At 45.9% G+C, this 20,506-nt stretch overlaps 1 protein-coding gene across 4 annotated transcripts in view; it reads right to left on the minus strand.

The window, feature by feature from the left end:
- Window positions 1-13,405: 13,405 nt before the first annotated feature.
- LOC139234714 (histone H2B-like) overlaps window positions 13,406-20,506 on the minus strand; it is a 73,334-nt gene continuing 66,233 nt past the window's right edge. For all 4 annotated transcript variants that reach the window (XM_070865393.1, XM_070865391.1, XM_070865392.1 and 1 more), the window contains one exon: window positions 13,406-13,958. In XM_070865393.1, coding sequence (XP_070721494.1) covers window positions 13,520-13,894 — 375 coding nt within the window. In that variant the 5' untranslated portion in view covers window positions 13,895-13,958 and the 3' untranslated portion in view covers window positions 13,406-13,519. The remainder of the gene's footprint in view (window positions 13,959-20,506) is intronic.

A 20,506-nucleotide genomic window follows, 5' to 3' on the forward strand; every position in this document is an offset into this window, starting at 1 on the left:
GAAAAAGAAAATCCATCCATCCAGCCAAATGCATTTGATTGAGGGGATATAGCTCATAGCATGTCAATGAAAGAAAAGTTGTGAACTTTTACAACTCTAGCAGGAGTAGCTGAAAGCCAAAGTCTTGATTTGTAATTATTACATCTCCTAGAAGTGAGACCATAGATATTAACGAGGCCTTGATTTACTCCTGTGGTCATGGTGATCATGGGGATAATTAAACTAAGCATGTCATCCCCATGCAGGTTGACCTTTCTGAACACCAGATTTCTTTGGAGCTTATTTCACCATTTTATGTTCTTTTCCGATTTGGCCTTCCCTTCTCATTCCTTTCTGATTCTTATTTTTCTTTCCATTTCCTTTTCTTCCCCAACTGTGGGTTCGCAGAGCTCTTGTGAATGGTGTGAAGTTGAAGGTGCAAGCTGATGGAATAGCATTTAATTGGCATGCTTTCAAAAGGCTCGAGGGCTTTTGTCATGACTTGATGGGCGAAGGAACCGTGTATGGTGATACTCAACCATAAGGACAAGGAGAAGCCCGTCTCTGCTCCATGCAGATTCAGCTGGGTACTATAACTGGCCTCGGTGGTGATAGCCGTGCCTCTGAGTAAAAAGGTTACGGGCTCAAGCCCCACACCAGGGACTTGAGCACAAAATCTAGGCTGATGCTTCAGTGCAGTGCTGAGGCTCCCACTGTACTATTGGAGCTGCCGTCTTTTAGATGGGACGTTGAACCAAGGAGCTGTCTGCCCTCTCAGGTGGATGTAAGAGATCCCATGACGCTATTCAATTAAACACTCAGGAATTCCCCTTGGGGTCCTGGCCATTATTTATCCCTCAGCCAACATCACAAAAGCAGATTATCTGGTCATTTTATCATTGTTGTTTGTGGGAGCTTGCTGTGCTCAAATTGGCTGCCGCATTTCCTACATCACAACAGAGACTACACTACAAAAGTACTTAATTGGCCGTAAAGCGCTTTGGGAGGCCCTGAGGTCATGAAAGGCGCTATATAAATGCATGTCCTTTTTTTCTTTCAGCGCCCCTAGTCTTCGGAGGGGAAGGAAAACAAGTTTTGTTACTGCTCCCAATTGCTATCCAGTGCCTTCCTACTGCAAAGTGTGAGTATAGGAACATCAGATGCTGTCTAGTTTGGGTTTGTCCCTGATGTTCCATACAGTTGCTGGTGCTCACTGCCCAAGGTCACCTGGCAAAGAAAGGTCAGTCGGTACCAGAGAGTTGCCGGTCCCTCGGAACCAAGCCACAGTGTGAGGAGAGGCAAGGGGTGGGAATTGGGGAGCGTATAGCTAGAGGCTTTGCACAATTTGTACAAAACGTGTGCAAGACCACTTTAGCAAACCTAACGCATAGGGCTCAAAATTTGTTTGCTTAGTGCCACCTGTTAGCGCCCGAGAGGAGTCTAACGGACCGCTAAGCACTTACCGCCCGAGCATCGTGCTGTTAGGGCCTGCCGCGAACTCCGTTGGTGGTTTAACCGTCAGTTAGCGCTGTGCACTCTAGCGCCCCCCCCCCCCACTTGGTGACATCATGAGTGTGCAATGCCACGTTAGTGCCACGATCCCAAACTTCACTCCTTTCACCTGCCGTAGCGCCCGGCACCGTCACCCACCGGGAGAGGAGGCGTTCCGTGGAAGCTCCCGGGTGATGTCATAAAGCAGGAGCAGGTGGGTGTTGGTGTAAAATCTGTAACATCGCTGTGATCCTGTGAGGTGGGACATACTGCTGCTGATGTCTCCAAAGCTCCCTTCAGCTTTCTCCCATTTTTCGGGTGGTCCAGCTGACCTCCCCTTTAGGCGCTGGGATGCCGGTTTCCTACGCCAGACCTTCATTATCCCCACAGCGCTACCGCCCTGTATCACCCTAAGACTAGCATGCAACGCTTCCCTTAGCGATCCACTCCCCTCTTGGGGCGCTAATAGCGAATATCCCGGTTGGAGGCGGTAAACATCACCCGGTGCTAAAATTAGCATCCAGGCAGTGTTACCGCCTCAAACCGGGCTATAACGAATATTTAGACCTAATGTTTTGACCATCTTTCCTTCCTTCTCCCTGCCACTGTCATTTAAAGAGATTTGTGAAGCCATGATAATTAAACCATTAATAAAATAGCAACAAAAACATTCAAATTTAGAATAACTTAATGAAGCCACCTATCATCCGTAAGCAACATGCAGGTTCATGGTAAAACACAGCTGCAAAGAGATATTAAGAGAGCTCCTACTGGACTCATTTATGCGTTCCTTATATGTAGTATGATAACTATTCAGACAATTTCATTTTTCTTAAGATAATTGCTCCAATCTAGCCAGGGGGAGAAACCAATGTTTCAGTGATTCCCGAACATACGAAATTGAGGAGCAGCAAAAGACCGGCTGGTCCATCAAGCCTGCCCCACACTCATGATGGCCGGTGTATCGTGACTAAACACTTCCTTCCTCCCTCCCCTCTCCCCTCCCTCAGCCATGTAATCTCCTGGGAGAAGCAACAGAAACCCAGAGCCAATATGGGAAGAAGTACTCTGGAAAACGCAAGATAGATAGATTTTTGGACGCTAGGGGAATTAAGGGATATGGAGATCGGGTGGGAATGTGGAGATGAAGTTGATGATCAGCCATGATCTTATTGAATGGTGGAGCAGGATCGATGGCCGCAGGGCTACTCCTGCCCCTATTTCTTATGTTCTTGAACTCCTCTCCGACCCTCTCATGCAATCAAAACCAGTCCAGGAGATTGCAGGGACCAAAGGAATTTGGGCAGAGCAACAGCGTCTACCTTGGTGGTTCAGTAACTGCAGCACTGGCTTCCAGCTAAGAGGGCCCACTTTTGAATGTCAACCTCAGGTATCATTCACATGGAGTTGGAAGAGTTCCCGATCCGTTGGCTGAATGGATTAGCTCATATTGAGGCAACAGTACATTTCATGTGGAAAAGGAGATGGAAAATTCAAAGGTTTCCTGTTACCATTCCAGACAAGCATGCGCTCAACGCCCACATTAAAGCAGCAACTATGGTGCCTGAAGCAACCCTGGGAACTCCTGCCTGCCAGGCTGAAGCAGACAGAGTTGAGATGAGTTACACTTGCCAGAGAAAAGAAGTGACAAAACATGTTTATCTTAAGTAAGGTCTCAAAAAGCAACTTGCATTGTTCGGCTGTTGGGACTGACACGAAGGACCACAGCCCATTCCATCCTGTTAGCGGCATATTGTGCTTTTGAAACAATGAACTGCACCCGGAATTTCCACAGGCTTCAACAATCCCCACGGAATTTCCACCCACTTACATTTCTGTCAAGCCTCATCACCTCTCCCGAACACCTTAAAGCGTTTTACAGCCATTCGATTCGCAAAAGTGGAAGTGCCGTCACTTTTGTTACGGAATCAAACCAATGACCAGATAACCTGCCTTTGCTGCAGTTGGCTAAAGGAAGAATGTTGCCCCATGGGGCCGAATTCTGACAAAAGAACATTAGAAATAGGAGCAGGAGTCGGCCATTTGGCCCCTCGAACCTGCTCCGCCATTTAATAAGATCATGGCTGATCTACCTCAACTCCACTTTCCCGCACTATCCCTTAATTCCCTTAGTTCCCCAAAATTTATCAACCCCTGTCTTGAATATACTAAATGACTCAGCATCCACAGCTCTCTGGGGTAGAGAATTCCAAAGACTCACAACCCTCTGAGTGAAGAAATTTCTCCTCATCTCAGTTCTAAATGGCCGACCTCTTAATCTGAAACTGTGACCCAGTGTTCTAGATTTCACAGCCAAGGGAAACATTTTCTCAGCATTAACTCTGTCAAGCCCCTGAAGATTTTTATATGTTTCAATGAGATCACCTCTCATTCTTATGGGTTCGAAGGAATATAGGCCTAGTCTACTCTCTCTCCTCATAGGGCAATCCCCTCTTCCCAAGAACCAGTCTAGTGAACCTTTGTTGCACTCTCTCCAAGGCAAGTATGTATTTCCTTAGGTAAGGAGACCTGACTGTACACAGTATTCCAGGTGTAGCCTCACCAATGCCCTGTATAATCGTAGTAAGACTTATTTACCCTTATACACTAATCCCCTTGTAATAAAAGCTAACACACCAAGTTCCCATCACCCCCCACACCCCAGAAGAAATATGTCCACCCTCACCAGCCCCAGGAAATTTGGGGCCCCTATTTACACCGTGTCCTGAGATGTGAAACCAGCAAGTGTTGGAGGTAGACAGTCACGAGATCGGATTGACCTGCCGCTGACCCAGTTCACACAGCTTCCTTGTCGTCACTGCGACACAGAAACTACTACTTCACACTGATCCTAAAGCTGGTGCGCGAACAGCACAGTTATCTTTTTCAAAAGGAAATTGTACATCAAAGTATTCTGTAAAATCTACGGTCTCATCTCTGACCCTCAAGCCGATCGCAGGGAGAACTGAAAAGAGTTGATTGCTCTTCCTGTTCCAACTATCTCTTGGCTCTAATTAATTGTTTTACAATTTGGTGCTAATTCTGCGATAGAACATCTGATGCTATACAATTCACTTTGACAGATTGCATTCACGCACTGTCATGCACAGCACTATCTCATTTCAAGAAAGAATTCAATGGAAAAAGCCAACAGTTTTGATGATTGCATTGTCACCGTGTTTTGCTGAGAAATTGTGGCTCCTTTTTTGTTACTGAAGAGATTACCATAATGGCCCTTCCAGGGTTCAGCTACCCATCTGAATGCAAATTAATATCATGTTGTTTTTCAATTGTTAATCTTGATGTCTTTATTTTCAGTTTGACCCCAGCAGTTAATGTATGTAATTCACATTGTGACTTTTCAAGCCCGTATCAGTCAGCCCTTTTATTACCAGCTCTCATATGTTCCCAAACTGGTTCCCAACATGAACTTTCTTTTTAAGTTAGAAGATATAACTCTAGAGGGAGTGTTATGAATGGCAGGTACCTTGCAAAATATATCTAGTTTCTCCTCAACAAGATAACTTTGCAAAATATATTGGCGGAAAGGACAAGAAAATAAATTATTTGCAGAAAAGGTCGTTAACATTTTTTTTTTAATTTGTTCGTTCACGGGATGTGGGCGTCGCCAGCAAGGCCAGCATTTATGGCCCATCCCTAATTGCCCTCGAGAAGATGGTGGTGAGCCACCTTCTACAACGGCATGGCTTGCTGGGCCATTTCAGAGAGCAGTTAAGAGTCAACCACATTGCTGTGGGTCTGGAGTCACATATAGGCCAGACCGGGTAAGGATGGCAGATTTCCTTCCCTAAAGGACATTAATGAACCAGAGGGGTATTTACAACAAACTGTTGTTGAAGCAAAGTCCATAACTGCTCTTAAAAAGGAATTAGAGAAAATTGAATATTAAAAAGAGCTTTACAGCCAGTGAAGGACTTTTTCACAGTGTAGTCACTGTTGTAATGTGGGAAACGGGGCAGCCAATTTCTGCACAGCAAGCTCCCACAAACAGCAATATAATAATGACCAGATAATTTGTTACTGCCGATGTTGATTGAGGAATAGACATTGGCTAGGGTACCGGGGATAACACCCCTGCTCTTCTTCGAATAGTGCTATGGGATCTTTTACATCTACCTGAGAGGGCAGACGGGGCCTCGGTTTAATGTCCCATCCAAAATTTGACAGTGCAGCACTCTCTCAGTACTACACTGGAGCGTCAGCCTAGATCTTTGTGCTCAAATTTCTGGAGTGGGACTTGAACCCACAATCTCCGACTCAGAGGCGAGGGTGCAGCAGAGAGGCACTATACTCAATGCTTTATGTGGAGAAGCATATTGGTTCACACTTGATGTGCTGAATAACCTGTTTCTCCAAAAACCTGAGCACAAAATTGAGGCTGACACTTTAGCATGGTATTGACGGAGTGCTGAACTGTCAGAGGTGCTGTCTTTTGGATGAGATGTTAAACCGAGGCCCCATCTCACGTGTATGTAAAAGATCCCACAGCACTATTCAAAGAAGAGCAAGGGAATTCTCCCCGCGGTCCTGGGGCCAATATTAATCCTTCAACCAACATCACTAAAACAGATTATCTGGTCATTATCTCGTTGCTGTTTGTGGGAGCTTGTTGTGCGCAAATTGATTGCGCTTCCTGCATTGCAACAGTGACTACACTTCAAAAGTACTTCATTAGCTGTGATCCTGACATCTTGAGGTTGTGCAAAGCACTATATAAATGCAAGTTCTTCTTCTTCTGTGCGGTAATAATCTATGATTCTATGAAAAGCTGGGTGTCACTTTTGCTCTCTATTAAGTTTTGCTGTAGTAACACTCAGTGAACTCTAGGGGAAAAACACAGCCACAACCAGTTTCTAAATGGACTGATATCACTAATGTTGGTGTTAAGCCGTGTCTTTGGCTTACATCACTCAGCCCAATTACCTATTACGAACATACGAACAGTGACGGATAGGTAAAGACCCTCTGGTCCATCGAGCCTGTCCCACACAATTGCGATACCTTGTGTATCACAACATACACTCCACCCCACCTGAAACCTTGTGATCTCCTGGGAGAGGCAAAAAAACAGATATAAAACCCAGGCCAATTTGGGAAAAAAATCTGGGAAATTCCTCTCCGACCCATCTAGGCGATCAAAACTAGTCCAGGAGATCACTCTGGCCATTACCCTACCCTTCTGTAAGAGGTATCTCCGCCGCAGCCAGAAACAAATCCAGCTTTTGCTTGAAGAAATTTAGTGAGTCTACATCCACCACATGAAACGGCAGTTTGTTCCAGAGTTCTACTATTTTCTGGGTAAAGAACCACCTCCTGATGTCTAACCTAGATCTAGCCTTATACAGCTTAAATTTGTGTCCCCTGGTCCCTCCTAACTTATTTAGTTGAAATAAACTGTCAGCTGGAACACCGTCTATTCCCTTCATATCTTATAAACCTCAATTATATCCCCCCCAAGTCTTCGCTGCTCTAAGGTCTAGAGTCCCAACTCAATATTGATTACTGAGACTCTTTTCATGAAGATGTAGAGAGACAATAAACATGACTGCATTTATTGTCCCATGGCAATGTATTCAGATAGATGGGTATCCAGTCTGTTCTGGAAATCCATTGTGGTACATCTGTCATGTAGCCTGTGCCTAAAAGGCTGGCACTGACCTCCCTTGGGCTTGGCGAGCTATTTCTGTGTCGCCCAATTCCAGGCATAGACCACATCAGCATGATGTGTGAAGAAAGTAGCTCATCAAACATTGGGAGTGCATGTCTCATCCGAACCCTACTCTCGCACACACCTTACTCTAATGTCGCTAGAAACCATCACTGCAAGTCTCTGAAATAGTACAGGTGCAACATTTGCATACCCAAGTGATGGTTATAAGATATGATACCCAATCAGCACACAGCCCTGAAAAATCCAACACTTGAATGTTTTGAAGAAAGACGTCACAAAGGGCTTTACAGCCAATGAAGTACTTTGAGTGTAGTCACTGTTGTAATGTAGGAAACGCAAGCAGCCAATTTGCGCACAGCAAGCTCCCACAAACAGCAATGTGATAATGAGCAGGTAATGGGCTGGAGATTCCCCGACATTGCGTCCGGTTTCTCGGCGATATTTTGCCGTTTTTGGCGAAAAACGGTGAACCGAGAAATTTGCTGAAGTCTTGCGCTGGCGGTTTTTAAGTACTGCTGGGGAGCGGACTGCCAGCGTGCAAGACTCAAAAAAGCACTTTCGGCAGATATTTGGCTCACAGCGCACCCGTAGATAGGACGAAGAAACCGCCCGGGAAAAACCTGGGTTGCAGCCCTTGGAACAGCGGTAGGTAAGAAGCCTGCCAAAAAGGTAAGTTAAAGTTTTTATTTTTAAATTCCTTTGCAGCGATTCGATAGTTAAGTGTCTTGTGAATGCTGCGTGATTTTTTACTTTTTGTGTTTTGGAATTTATTTTTCGAAGTGTTTTCCGCCCTTCCTAGGCCCAACTCACAGCGGTATTGGCCTCGGAGAAAAGTTGCAGAAAATTTGCGGTTTGCGCCACGAACCCTCGTGCAACGCAGACTTTTACCGCTGGGCGCATTTTATCCCGAAAGTTAGGCCCGGAATCATAGCGGTATTTTTGGTGGAAAAATACCGCTGTGACCAAAAATGGCATTTCTAGCCCACTATGTTTTTTTTTGTTGATTAAGGAATAAATATTGATCCGGACACCGGGGATAACTCCCGTGCTCTTCTTCGAAATAGTACCACGGGATCTTTTACATCCACCTGAGAGAGCAGACGGGGCCTCGATTAACATCTCATCCGAAAGACGGCACCTCCAACAGTGCAGCACTCCCTCAGCACTGCACTGGAGTGCCAGCCTAGATTTTTGTGCTCAAGTCTCTGGATTGTGTGTAGCATGTAAAGACATTAATCCTGCTCTTGCATAGTAGTGCATCTGAACAAAGAGTGAAGGAGTGGGCATGTACTGCTTCTGTGTGCAAACGTCTTTCTGCAGGGTTGTTGCTTGTGTTGGAGCAGAGGTGCCCACTCCTAACTAATGGCCAGCTCCATTTTGTGCTGGGGGCAGGGGATGGTGGGGGGGGAAGGGCGCTTTGAGGCTGAGCGAATTGATTCCTCATTAATTTACTGCCTTGTTCTCAACTCTGCCACGAGCAATGCCCAGAACTTGACAACCTGCCAACCCCATGGCATGGTCATACCTCCCAAGTGGCAATGGAAAATAGAATAAATGTTACTTGACGCAAGACTCAAGTGGCTAGGAGGGTCCTGAATGTCCGTAGGATGCCAATGAGATCCATATTGTCCTCAACAAAGACCCTCTAGACGGCAACCAGGGCTGAGACAATTTGGCCGCACTGTGTTTAATATACCCGACGGATTTATTGAATATTTTTCTGCATTGTGCTGCTTTAAAATACTTTTGCGAATATAATGCAGCGCCCTTGCTCAACCTCAGGAAAAATAGTCCTTCAAAGTGGGTATCGTTTGCATCTGAACAAATGCTGTGAAGCAGTAAATTAATGAAAATGCAGGCGAGGTTTCAAAGATTTAAAATTCAGTCCCTTCAAGATGCGCTGAACGTAAATGTTGGGCACATAGTGTAAATAAAAGTCAACTACGCATAAAATCAGGAATTAAAGTTATTTACAATCGTGATTGGGCAACGCACGATTAAAGCCACGCTTGTTTCCTAATCAGATGCTCTGGGGAGTTTTTTTGAACGCACATATGTTCTTTACATTGGCCGAGCAATTTCTCATGTACGTTTTTGACACTATGACCCTTTTATCTTTAATGAAATCAGATTGATTGCCAAATCGCTTCACCACATGCTATTTGTTATTCAGGAAAAATAAAGCTCTTGCATCACTTCGTAAACACAAAAAAATCAGTTGTTTACAATGGCAAGGGTCCCATCTGAAACATTCCGCATTTCAATCTTTGTGATCCACAGCTTACTTCAGTTTTTTTTTAAAACCGCAGGATATAAACTCGGCAACTCATTTGGTTAACTTTTTAAATGAACCCAGATACAATAGCGAAGTGGTTCCTGTGCTACGCTGCCTGGAATTGGTTATGATAAGTGCAACCTGCGATCCACAAATGCCTTTTAGTGATTTCTGCGGGCAAGGGGTTCAAGGTTGACCTCCTTTCAAGATGTCCAACGGGGTGCCCACCCCAACATCTCGTTGCTCTTGCTAGGCAAGGGTATTAAGGGATGTGGAACCAAGATAGGTAGATGGAGTCAAGATACAGATCAACCATGATCTAACTGAATGGCAGATAGGCTCGAGGGGCTGAATGGCCTAACTCTGCTCCTATGTTCCATAACAGTTTCAGGATGACCTCTGGCCCTTCAGTTAGGTGCCACTGCTCTTCTGAAAGGGCAATACATCTCCCGATTTCCCCCAATAGAACTGCACCTATTATTAATTGAAGTGGTTGCTTCCATATCGACCAGCACCAACCCATCCAAAATGTCTCTGATACCCATGTCTAACTCAGAAGCTCCCTGGTGCTGTGGCATCTTTCTTTTCGTCCATTCTCGAGATATGGGTGCCCCTAGCAAGGCCAGCATTTAGTGCCCATCCCTGGTTGCCCTTCAGAAAGTGGTGGTGGACTTTATAAGAATATAAGAACATAACCGACAAGACAGACCTTCTTCTTGAACTGCTGCAGTCCATGAGGTGAAGGTGCTCCCACAGTGCTGCTAGGGAGGGAGTTCCAGGATTTTGACCCGGCGACGATGAAGGAACGATGATACATGTCCACGCCAGGGTGGTGCGTGACTTGGAGTGGAACTTGGAGCTGATGGTGCTCACATTCACCTGCCGCCCTGGTCGGTGGTGGAGGTCGTGGGTTTGGGAGGCACTGACGGCACAGACAGGAATCCTGGGTTGGGATGGGCACAGATGTCAACGTTGCCCACCTCTACAATGATCATCCAACGATTATCTGCTCATCCTCTTTAACAAGGCAAAGAAGTTGCGAGCTGGCGAGTGCAGAAGGAGACAAACACCGGCCGACCATGACTGAGTTAGGCATGGGTATCCGAGACAGTTTGGATTGGGTTGGTGCTGATCAGTGTGGAAGCAACCACTTGAATTAATAATAGGTTCAGTTCTATTGGGGGAAATCAGGAGATGTATTGCCCTTTCAGAAGAGCAGTGGCACTTAACTGCAGGGCCAGAGGTCATCTTGAAACTGTTATTCAACATCGGAACAGAGGAAGGCCATTCAGCCCCTCGAGCCTATCTGCCATTCAGTTAGATCATGGTTGATCTGTATCCTGACTCCATCTCCCTCCCTTGGTTCCATATCTTGTAATGCACTTGCCTAACAAAAATCTATCAAACTCAGTTTTGAAAGTTTCAATTGACCTAGCATCAACAGCTTTGTGGGAGAGAGATTTCCACTGCCCTTTGTGTGAAGAAATGCTTCCTGACATCACCCCTTAATGGCCTAGCTCTAATTTTAAGGTTATGCCCCCTTGTTCTGAGCTCCCCATTCTGAGGAAATCGTTTTTCTCTAACTCCCCTATCTCTCAGAGGGTTGTAAATCTGTGGAATTCTCTGCCCCAGTGAGCTGTGGAGGCTGGGTCATTGAATATATTTAAGGTAGAGATAGACATATTTTTGAGCGATAAGGGAGTAAAGGGTAATGGGAAGCGGGCAGGGAAGTGGAGTTGAGCCCAAGATCAGATCAGCCATGATCTTATTGAATGGTGGAGCAGGCTTGAGGGGCCAAATGGTCTACTCCTGCTCCTATTTCTTATGTTCTTATGTTCTTATATCCTTTAATCATCTTAAATACCTCAATTGGATAATCCCTTGACTCTCTATGCTCTAGGAATACAAGCCTAGTCCACACAACTTTTCCTTATGACTTAACCCTTTCAGACCCCGGTAATATTCTGGTGAATCTGCACTGCATCCCCTCCAAGACGAACAGAAAGCAGAGAGTCGGGATAAATGGGTCCTTTTCCGGTTGGAAATCAGTGGTTAGTGGTGTGCCACAGGGATCAGTGCTGGGACCACAACTGTTTACAATATACATAGATGACCTAGAGGAGGGGTCAGAGTGTAGTGCAACAAAATTTGCAGATGACACTAAGATTAGTGGGAAAGCGGGTTGTGTATAGGACTCAGAGAGACTGCAAGGAGATTTGGATAGGTTAAGCGAATGGGCTAAGGTTTGGCAGATGGAATACAATGTCAGAAAGTGTGAGGTCATCCACCTTGGGAAAAAAAACAGTAAAAGGGAATATTATTTGAATGGGGAGAAATTACAACATGCTGTGGTGCAGAGGGACCTGGGGGTCCTTGTGCATGAAACTCTTCAGAAAGTGTGAGGTCATCCACCTTGGGAAAAAAAACAGTAAAAGGGAATATTATTTGAATGGGGAGAAATTACAACATGCTGCGGTGCAGAGGGACCTGGGGGTCCTTGTGCATGAATCCCAAAAGGTTAGTGTGCAGGTGCAGCAGGTAATCAGGAAGGCAAATGGAATGTTGGCCTTCATTGCGAAAGGGATGGAGTACAAAAGCAGGGAGGTGTTGCTGCAACTGTATAAGATATTGGTAAGGCCGCACCTGGAGTACTGCGTGCAGTTTTGTTCACCTTACTTAAGGAAGGATATACTAGCTTTGGAAGGGGTACAGAGACGATTCACTAGGCTGATTCGAGAAATGAGGGGGTTACCTTATGATGATAGATTGAGTTCAGAAGGATGAGGGTTGATCTTATAGAAACATTTAAAATCATGAAAGGGATAGACAAGATAGAGGCAGAGAGGTTGTTTCCATTGGTGGGGGAGACTAGAACTAGGGGGCACAGCCTCAAAATACGGAGGAGCCAATTTAAAACCGAGTTGAGAAAGAATTTCTTCTCCCAGAGGGTTGTGAATCTGTGGAATTCTCTGCCCAAGGAAGCAGTTGAGGCTAGCTCATTGAATGTTTTCAAGTCAAAGATAGATAGATTCTTAAGCAATAAGGGAATTAAGGGTTACAGGGAGAGGGCGGGTAAGTGGAGCTGAGTCCACGACCAGATCAGCCATGATCATATTGAATGGCGGAGCAGGCTCGAGGGGCTAGATGGCCTACTCCTGTTCCTAATTCTTATGTTCTTAAGACCAATATAGCCTCCCTGAGGGGCGGTGTCTAGACCTGAACACAGATCTTTAAATGGGGTCTAACCAGAGCTTTACAAAACTGTAACATAATTTTTTTTTTAAAACATGTACATATAGAAAAGGCCAATAATGGACAGCACAAAGGCCTGTGAAATAGGCCTCTGAATAGTAACCCGCCAGGAACCAACTTCCTATGGTATTTGAGTAAACAGGCATTCACCCTGCCTTCAAAGCCCCAAACAGCTTCAAGTTGTCAAAACCCGCTGTATATACGAGAGATACTCTCGGGACTCAGTAGCACCGAGTATCAGGGAAGGAAATTGTGAAAGTTTCAGGGTCATCACTATAGGCTAATTAAAATTCAGTTCTGACAGGTTTTTCCTACTATTTGTTCCACAGTTTGCTTTTCTAGCCCGGCGTTCTCGCTGTTGTGGTGAAGAGCAGTTTGCTCGGATTTTCGGCACCTCCTGTTCTACCGGATGGCCCTGCTGGTGGAAGCACCAAAGCTAGCCGAAGACAATGGCCAGAAATATCCAGCTTCCGTCCCAGCACAGGGACCAGCAGTTTGGATTTGACTGGCTATTTTTGATATTTCCAAACAACATGTGTTGCAAATTTAGATACTGTGGTCAAGGACGTGCCGGAAATATCTTCAGTTTGGCCCCTTCTTACGTTACCACTCCTTACCCATGACATTTCACTGCAGTTGGCATAAGCATAAGAAAGAAAGCAAGAACTTGCATTTAAGTAATGCCTTTTATGACTTCAGGACATCTCAAAGCGCTTTACAGTTAACTAAGTACTTTTTAAAATCTGGATTTCACAGCACCATTGGCAGCATACAAATGCACACACTCAATCTTATGCATGTGGTTTGTTCTGTCAGGACAGCGTGCAGTTTTACTTGGAGCTGGTGTACTTAGTCACCGCCTTTGTCCCTTCCGACACGGCGTGCTTGGCCAGCTCCCCGGGTAGCAGCAGGCGCACGGCGCTCTGGATCTCCCGGGAGCTGATGGTGCAGCGCTTGTTGTAATGGGCCAGGCGGGAAGCTTCACCCGCGATGGGCTCGAAAATATCGTTCACAAACGAGTTCATGATGCCCATGGCCTTGGAGGAGATGCCGGTGTCGGGGTGAACCTGCTTTATCACTTTGTAGATGTAGATGGAGTAACTCTCCTTCCTCGACTTTCTGCGCTTCTTGCCGCCCTTCGCTGAGGGTTTAGTGATGGCTTTCTTGGCGCCCTTTTTCGGAGCTGGTTTCTTCTCCTCAGGCATCGTCTTGTTCAGTCTGGGCTGCAAAATTCATTCTCAGCTGGCCGGGGAATGCCACCTTGTTGACCTATAGAAAAGAAAAATAGAATTTTCATTTATAGAGCACTTTTCACAACTTCAGGACATTCCAAAGTGCTTTACAGCCAATTAAGTACTTCTGAAATTGAGTCATTGTTATAATGTAGGAAACGCAGCAGCCAATTTGTGCACAGCAAGGCCCCACAAACAGCACGGAGATAGTGATGTTGATTTGAGGGATAAATATTGGCCAGGACACTGGGGATAACTCCCTCTGCTATTCCTCGAAATAGTGTCCTGGGATCTTTCACATCCACCTGACAGGGCAGACAGGGCCTCGGTTTAACGTCGCATCCAAAGGACGTAATTTCTAACAGTGCAGCACTCCCTCAGTACTGCAGTGATGTGTCAGCCTTTATTTTGTGCTCCGATCTCTGAAGTGAGAAGGTGAATTCGCAGTCATCTGACTCAGAGGCCAGAGTGCTATCATTGATCCTCACCCCACAAAATGGAGATGGAGGAGGTGGTGATAGGCCACACCCCCAACTTTCCAGTATGCGCTCCAACTGTAGAGTGGTGACTGATACGTCCTTACTATACAGTATAAATGCACACGAGGCCCATGCATGAGAGAAGGTCAGTCCGTGACCTGTCCTTTATTTCATAGCACTCAAGTGCAGGAAGTGGGTGGAGCTTCCCCTTTTATATCTGAAGGTCGAGGTTAGGAGTGTCTCCCACAAGTTCACCACCTAGTGGTCAGTGTTCTCAAAGTGTACAACTTAGGTCAGATTATACATGGGTTACAATGCTGGTTGAATACATGACAGTGACCAGGGAAATTTATCCCATGGGATTAAAATGTTGTTGTAAGGGGGAAATTACTGTTTAGAACAGCATTGTCTGAGTTTTGTTGCACGCAATTCACAGAACAACTAGTGAATACTGAGGATAATTCAACAATCACACTAATCTAGACTGGAACAATCTAATACTCTTCTGAACCATTATTGACAGTCAGAAACAACTATACAGCAAAAGTAATAAACAATTGCACTGAGGAGCCAGTCTAGGTTGTGTGCTGAAGTCCCTGGAGTGGAGCTATGAACTCACAACCTTCTAACTCAGAGGCGAGAATGCTACCATTGAGCCAATGCTGACACCTTGCATCTGTGGAAATATCACTTATATTCCCAATCACATGATACAATCCGCATATGTTAGTCATTAAACACACCTCACAGCTACAAAACTATTCCAATCTCCTTGTCACTTCTACACACAGAGTGTGTGTTGGAATCCTGGCCAAGTAGTGCCCCCAACTCGCACCACGTCCCGTTCACCCATCACCCTTGGACACAAAGCACTAATTTTGCAAGAGTGGCAGATCTGTGGTGAGACGGCTCATGGCACCAAGGGCTCAGAGCGCTGTTCCTCTCACTAATTCCAATAGCCGACTGACACATGTGAAACATGCCCCGGGAGCTTGGCCAGTAGCACACTTGGCTGAGGGCTGCAGAAATTCCGACAAGGCAGCTGTTATTTAAAGGGGCCACGGATCGCTGTGGAAGACAAACGCTGTGGCGGGTGACACAGCATTCGACTGATTGCCCACGGGGCTACATTAGGGACATGGTCAACACTGCATCCTTTTGATGCTGGAACGCAAGCGGTCCTGCTGCAGGGTGTGTCCCGAAAGGAGGCTGCCCTATTAGAGACACAAGGACGCCCTCATGTGAAAGTTGAGGTACAAACTGCATGGATGGAGGTAGTTCAGATGCTCACTGCAACCAGCCAGGTCTGTCGCTCCTAATAAGGAAGAGATTTGCTGCTATCAGGAGGAAGGCAAAGGAATGTGTACTCATTTGTACACACCCGTCTTGCGGGACAAATGAAATGTGGACGCAAACCTAAAGTGAGAACGACCACAAATTCTGGGAAGTGTAATTCAATACATAACCATTGGATCATGCTAGTCACAGTAAAAATAGTAAAGCAAATTACAATTTAAATAGAGAAAAATTGCAAAGCGGTTGCAGTACAGAGGGACCTGGGGTTCCTTGTGCATGAAACACAAAAAGTTAGTATGCAGGTACAGCAAGTAATCAGGAAGGCAAATGGAATGTTGGCCTTTATTGCAAGGGGGATAGAGTATAAAAGCAAAGAGGTCCTTCTACAAGTGTACAGGGTATTGATCAGGCCAGACCTAGAGTACTGTGTACAGTTTTAGTCTCCGTGTTTAAGGAAGGATATACTTGCATTGGAGGCTGTTCAGAGAAGGTTAACTAGATTGATTCTGGAGATGAGGGGGTTGACTTATGAAGATAGGTTGAGCAGGTTGGGCCTCTACATATTGGAGTTCAGAAGAATGAGAGGTGATCTTATTGAAACATATAAGATTATGAGGGGACGCGACAAGGTGGGTGCAGAGAGGATATTTCCACTCATAGGGGAGACTAGAACTATGGAACTCAGGGCTAGAACCTCCACTTTTTTTGCATGCTTAACGCCCACTTAACTCCCATTTCACTGCTGAAATGATGTATAACGCCCATATATCGCCCATTTTGGCACAAATTGGAAACTGGCGGGCATTTTTCGGAAACTTATCGGCGAGCGTTACTTTCCCCATGGGCTTAACGCTGGGAAAAAATATTACCACCCGTCCACCTTTTTGGGGCAGAATCAGCAGAATGGGCAAAATCAACGCCCATAATATCACTCAGCGCTACTTTCCGCACGGATTTAACGCCGAGATTCAATATTAATGTCCGCCCACAGTTTTTTGTCGTAAAGAGCATATTTACCGAAATTAGCGGCCATGAGATCACCCAGAGTCAATTTCACCACCTCGCACACATATCGCCCACCATATCGCTCGCCCAAAATAACACCCAGAAAAAGTGGAACTAACTGGAACTAATCACAGCGTTATGGACGCCATGTTCTAGATCACACGTCATGTCCTTTGAAAGGCTGCTGTGCTTCAACCTCGGCGGAGTTTAGATGTACTCTGCAAGTCGTTGGAGTTGATGTGAACATCTGTAAAAACATCTTGACTATACAGTGACTGATTGAAATTGAATAGGTGTCTTCGTCAGGACATTCCTTATTTGTGAGCAATCGGTGGAAAACAGAGAGCTACTGCAATGAGACCTGTCCTTTCTCACCCTCTCTTGGTGACCAAATACATGCAACAGACTCGACAACACCGAAGGAATGCTCCACTGCATTATGTGCCCAATGTAAGGCATGACAGACTAATGAGGAGGTCCAGACGTTACACCCACCGCAAGTACAAGGAGAAGATTCTTGCCTCGACTTGCCTGACAAAAAGGCAGATCTGCAGCCTGCCAGCACCATCAGTACTGCACTGTCCGTCGAGGTCAAAGTCACCGCGGCACTGTTGTTCTATGCCTCGGGTTCTTTTCAGGCCACAGCTGGCGACATTTGCGGACTTTCTCAGCATGCCACACATCGCTGCATTAGACAGGTCACTGAAGCCCTGTACGCATGCAAAAGATACTTGATCAGCTTCCCTATGACCAGGGAGGTACAGCGTGAGAGGGCTCTAAAAAAGGAGGGAGAGAGAAAACAGGGAATTATAGACCGGTCAGCCTGACCTCAGTAGTGGGTAAAATGATGGAATCAATTATTAAGGATGTCATAGCAGTGCATCTGGAAAATGGTGACATGATAGGTCCAAGTCAGCATGGATTTGTGAAAGGGAAATCATGCTTGACAAATCTTCTGGAATTTTTTGAGGATGTTTCCAGTAAAGTGGACAAAGGAGAACCAGTTGATGTGGTATATTTGGACTTTCAGAAGGCTTTCGACAAGGTCCCACACAAGAGATTAATGTGCAAAGTTAAAGCACATGGGATTGCGGGTAGTGTGCTGACGTGGATTGAGAACTGGTTGTCAGACAGGAAGCAAAGAGTAGGAGTAAACGGGTACTTTTCAGAATGGCAGGCAGTGACGAGTGGAGTGCCGCAATGTTCTGTGCTGGGGCCCCAGCTGTTTACACTGTACATTAATGATTTAGACGAAGGGATTAAATGCAGTATCTCCAAATTTGCGGATGATACTAAGTTGGGTGGCAGTGTGAGCTGCGAGGAGGATGCTATTAGGCTGCAGAGTGACTTGGATAGGTTAGGTGAGTGGGCAAATGCATGACAGATGAAGTATAATGTGGATAAATGTGAGGTTATCCACTTTGGTGATAAAAACAGAGAGACAGACTATTATCTGAATGGTGACAGATTAGGAAAAGGGAAGGTGCAACGAGACCTGGGTGTCATGGTACATCAGTCATTGAAGGTTGGCATGCAGGTACAGCAGGCGGTTAAGAAAGCAAATGGCATGTTGGCCTTCATAGCGAGGGGATTTGAATACAGGGGCAGGGAGGTGTTGCTACAGTTGTACAGGGCCTTGGTGAGGCCACACCTGGAGTATTGTGTACAGTTTTGGTCTCCTAACTTGAGGAAGGACATTCTTGCTATTGAGGGAGTGCAGCGAAGGTTCACCAGACTGATTCCCGGGATGGCGGGACTGACCTATCAAGAAAGATTGGATCAACTGGGCTTGTATTCACTGGAGTTCAGAAGAATGAGAGGGGACCTCATAGAAACGTTTAAAATTCTGACGGGTTTAGACAGGTTAGATGCAGAAAGAATGTTCCCAATGTTGGGGAAGTCCAGAACCAGGGGTCACAGTCTGAGGAAAAGGGGTAAGCCATTTAGGACCGAGATGAGGAGAAACTTCTTCACCCAGAGAGTGGTGAACCTGTGGAATTCTCTACCACAGAAAGTAGTTGAGGCCAATTCACTAAATATATTCAAAAGGGAGTTAGATGAAGTCCTTACTACTCGGGGGATCAAGGGTTATGGCGAGAAAGCAGGAAGGGGGTACTGAAGTTTCATGTTCAGCCATGAACTCATTGAATGGCGGTGCAGGCTAGAAGGGCTGAATGGCCTGCTCCTGCACCTATTTTCTATGTTTCTATGTTTCTATGTAAAATTCTCCAGAATTGCAAACTTCCCCAAGGTGCAGGGAGCAATAGACTGTACGCACATCGCAATGTGGGCACCTTTTCAGGATGCTGAGGTTTTCAGGAACCTCAAGGGATTCCACTCCCTGAATGTCCAACTGGTTGTCGACCACCAGCAAATTATACTGGCAGTCAATGCTCAATTTCCGGGCAACATCCATGATGCTCACATCCTGCGTGAGAGCACTGTATCTGACTTGTTTAACAATGAGCCACAAGGTCAATGCTGGATGCTTGGTGACAAAGGATATGGCCTCACCACCTGGCTGATGACCCCCCTGCATGACACCCGAGAGGCGATACACGAGAGCCACAGAGCAACTCGCAATATCGTGGAGAAAACCATTGGAGTCTGAAGCAGCGCTTTAGATGCCTGAACCACTCAGGAGGCGAGCTCCAATATCAACCTGAGCAGGTAGCTCAATTCATGGTGGTGTGCTCCATGCTACACAACTTGGCTATCAGGAGGGGACAAGAATTGCCTGATGAGTCTGACAGTCCACCTAACCAGAGAGAGGAAGAGGAGGATGAGGAGGCGGACCCTGACATCGGCCCAGACAATCAGGCTAATGCTGAAGCCATGCCCCCGATGCCCTGTAGACGCATGAAAGGGCCCATGGTGGCATGATAGCTGCAAGAGCCTTACGTCAGGAGCTCATCAATGATCGCTTTGCCTGAATGAACGTTGGTGTTATTTACAAGGCTGACACACTGCTGGGTGTGCCGGTCATACATCAATGGTGGGCATCACCTTGATGACAGTTAAAGTTTCAATTGAGTGAACTTAAGTGTGATTATACCCTTTGATGTTAAGGAATCACCAACGTGTAATGGTGCAGCTATCTGAGCCAATGCGCAACAAGGTTTTGTTAAATAAAAAATATTTAAAGCGAACATTAGTCTGAAATCAACAGTAATTTTGTACAACCAACCCTTTAGAAACATAGAAAATAGGTGCAGGAGTAGGCCATTCGGCCCTTCGAGCCTGCACCGCCATTCAATGAGTTCATGGCTGAACATGCAACTTCAGTACCCCATTCCTGCTTTCTCGCCATACCCCTTGATCCCCCTAGTAGTAAGGACTTCATCTAACTCCTTTTTGAATATATTTAGTGAATTGGCCTCAACAACTTTCTGTGGTAGAGAAAATTCCACAGCTTCCACACTCTCTGGGTGAAGAAGTTTCTCCTCATCTCGGTCCTAAATGGCTTACCCCTTATCCTTAGACTGTGACCCCTGGTTCTGGACTTCCCCAACATTGGGAACATTCTTCCTGCATCCAACCTGTCAAAACCCCGTCAGAATTTTAAACGTTTCTATGAGGTCCCCACTCAATCTTCTGAACTCCAGTGAATACAAGCCCAGTTGATCCAGTCTTTCTTGATAGGTCAGTCCCGCCATCCCGGGAATCAGTCTGGTGAACCTTCGCTGCACTCCCTCAATAGCAAGAATGTCCTTCCTCAGGTTAGGAGACCAAAACTGTACACAATACTTCAGGTGTGGCTTCACCAAGGCCCTGTACAACTGTAACAACACCTCCCTGCCCCTGT

Source organism: Pristiophorus japonicus, chromosome 22 (genome assembly GCF_044704955.1).
Source record: "Pristiophorus japonicus isolate sPriJap1 chromosome 22, sPriJap1.hap1, whole genome shotgun sequence".
NCBI classification, from domain to species: Eukaryota; Metazoa; Chordata; class Chondrichthyes; family Pristiophoridae; genus Pristiophorus; species Pristiophorus japonicus.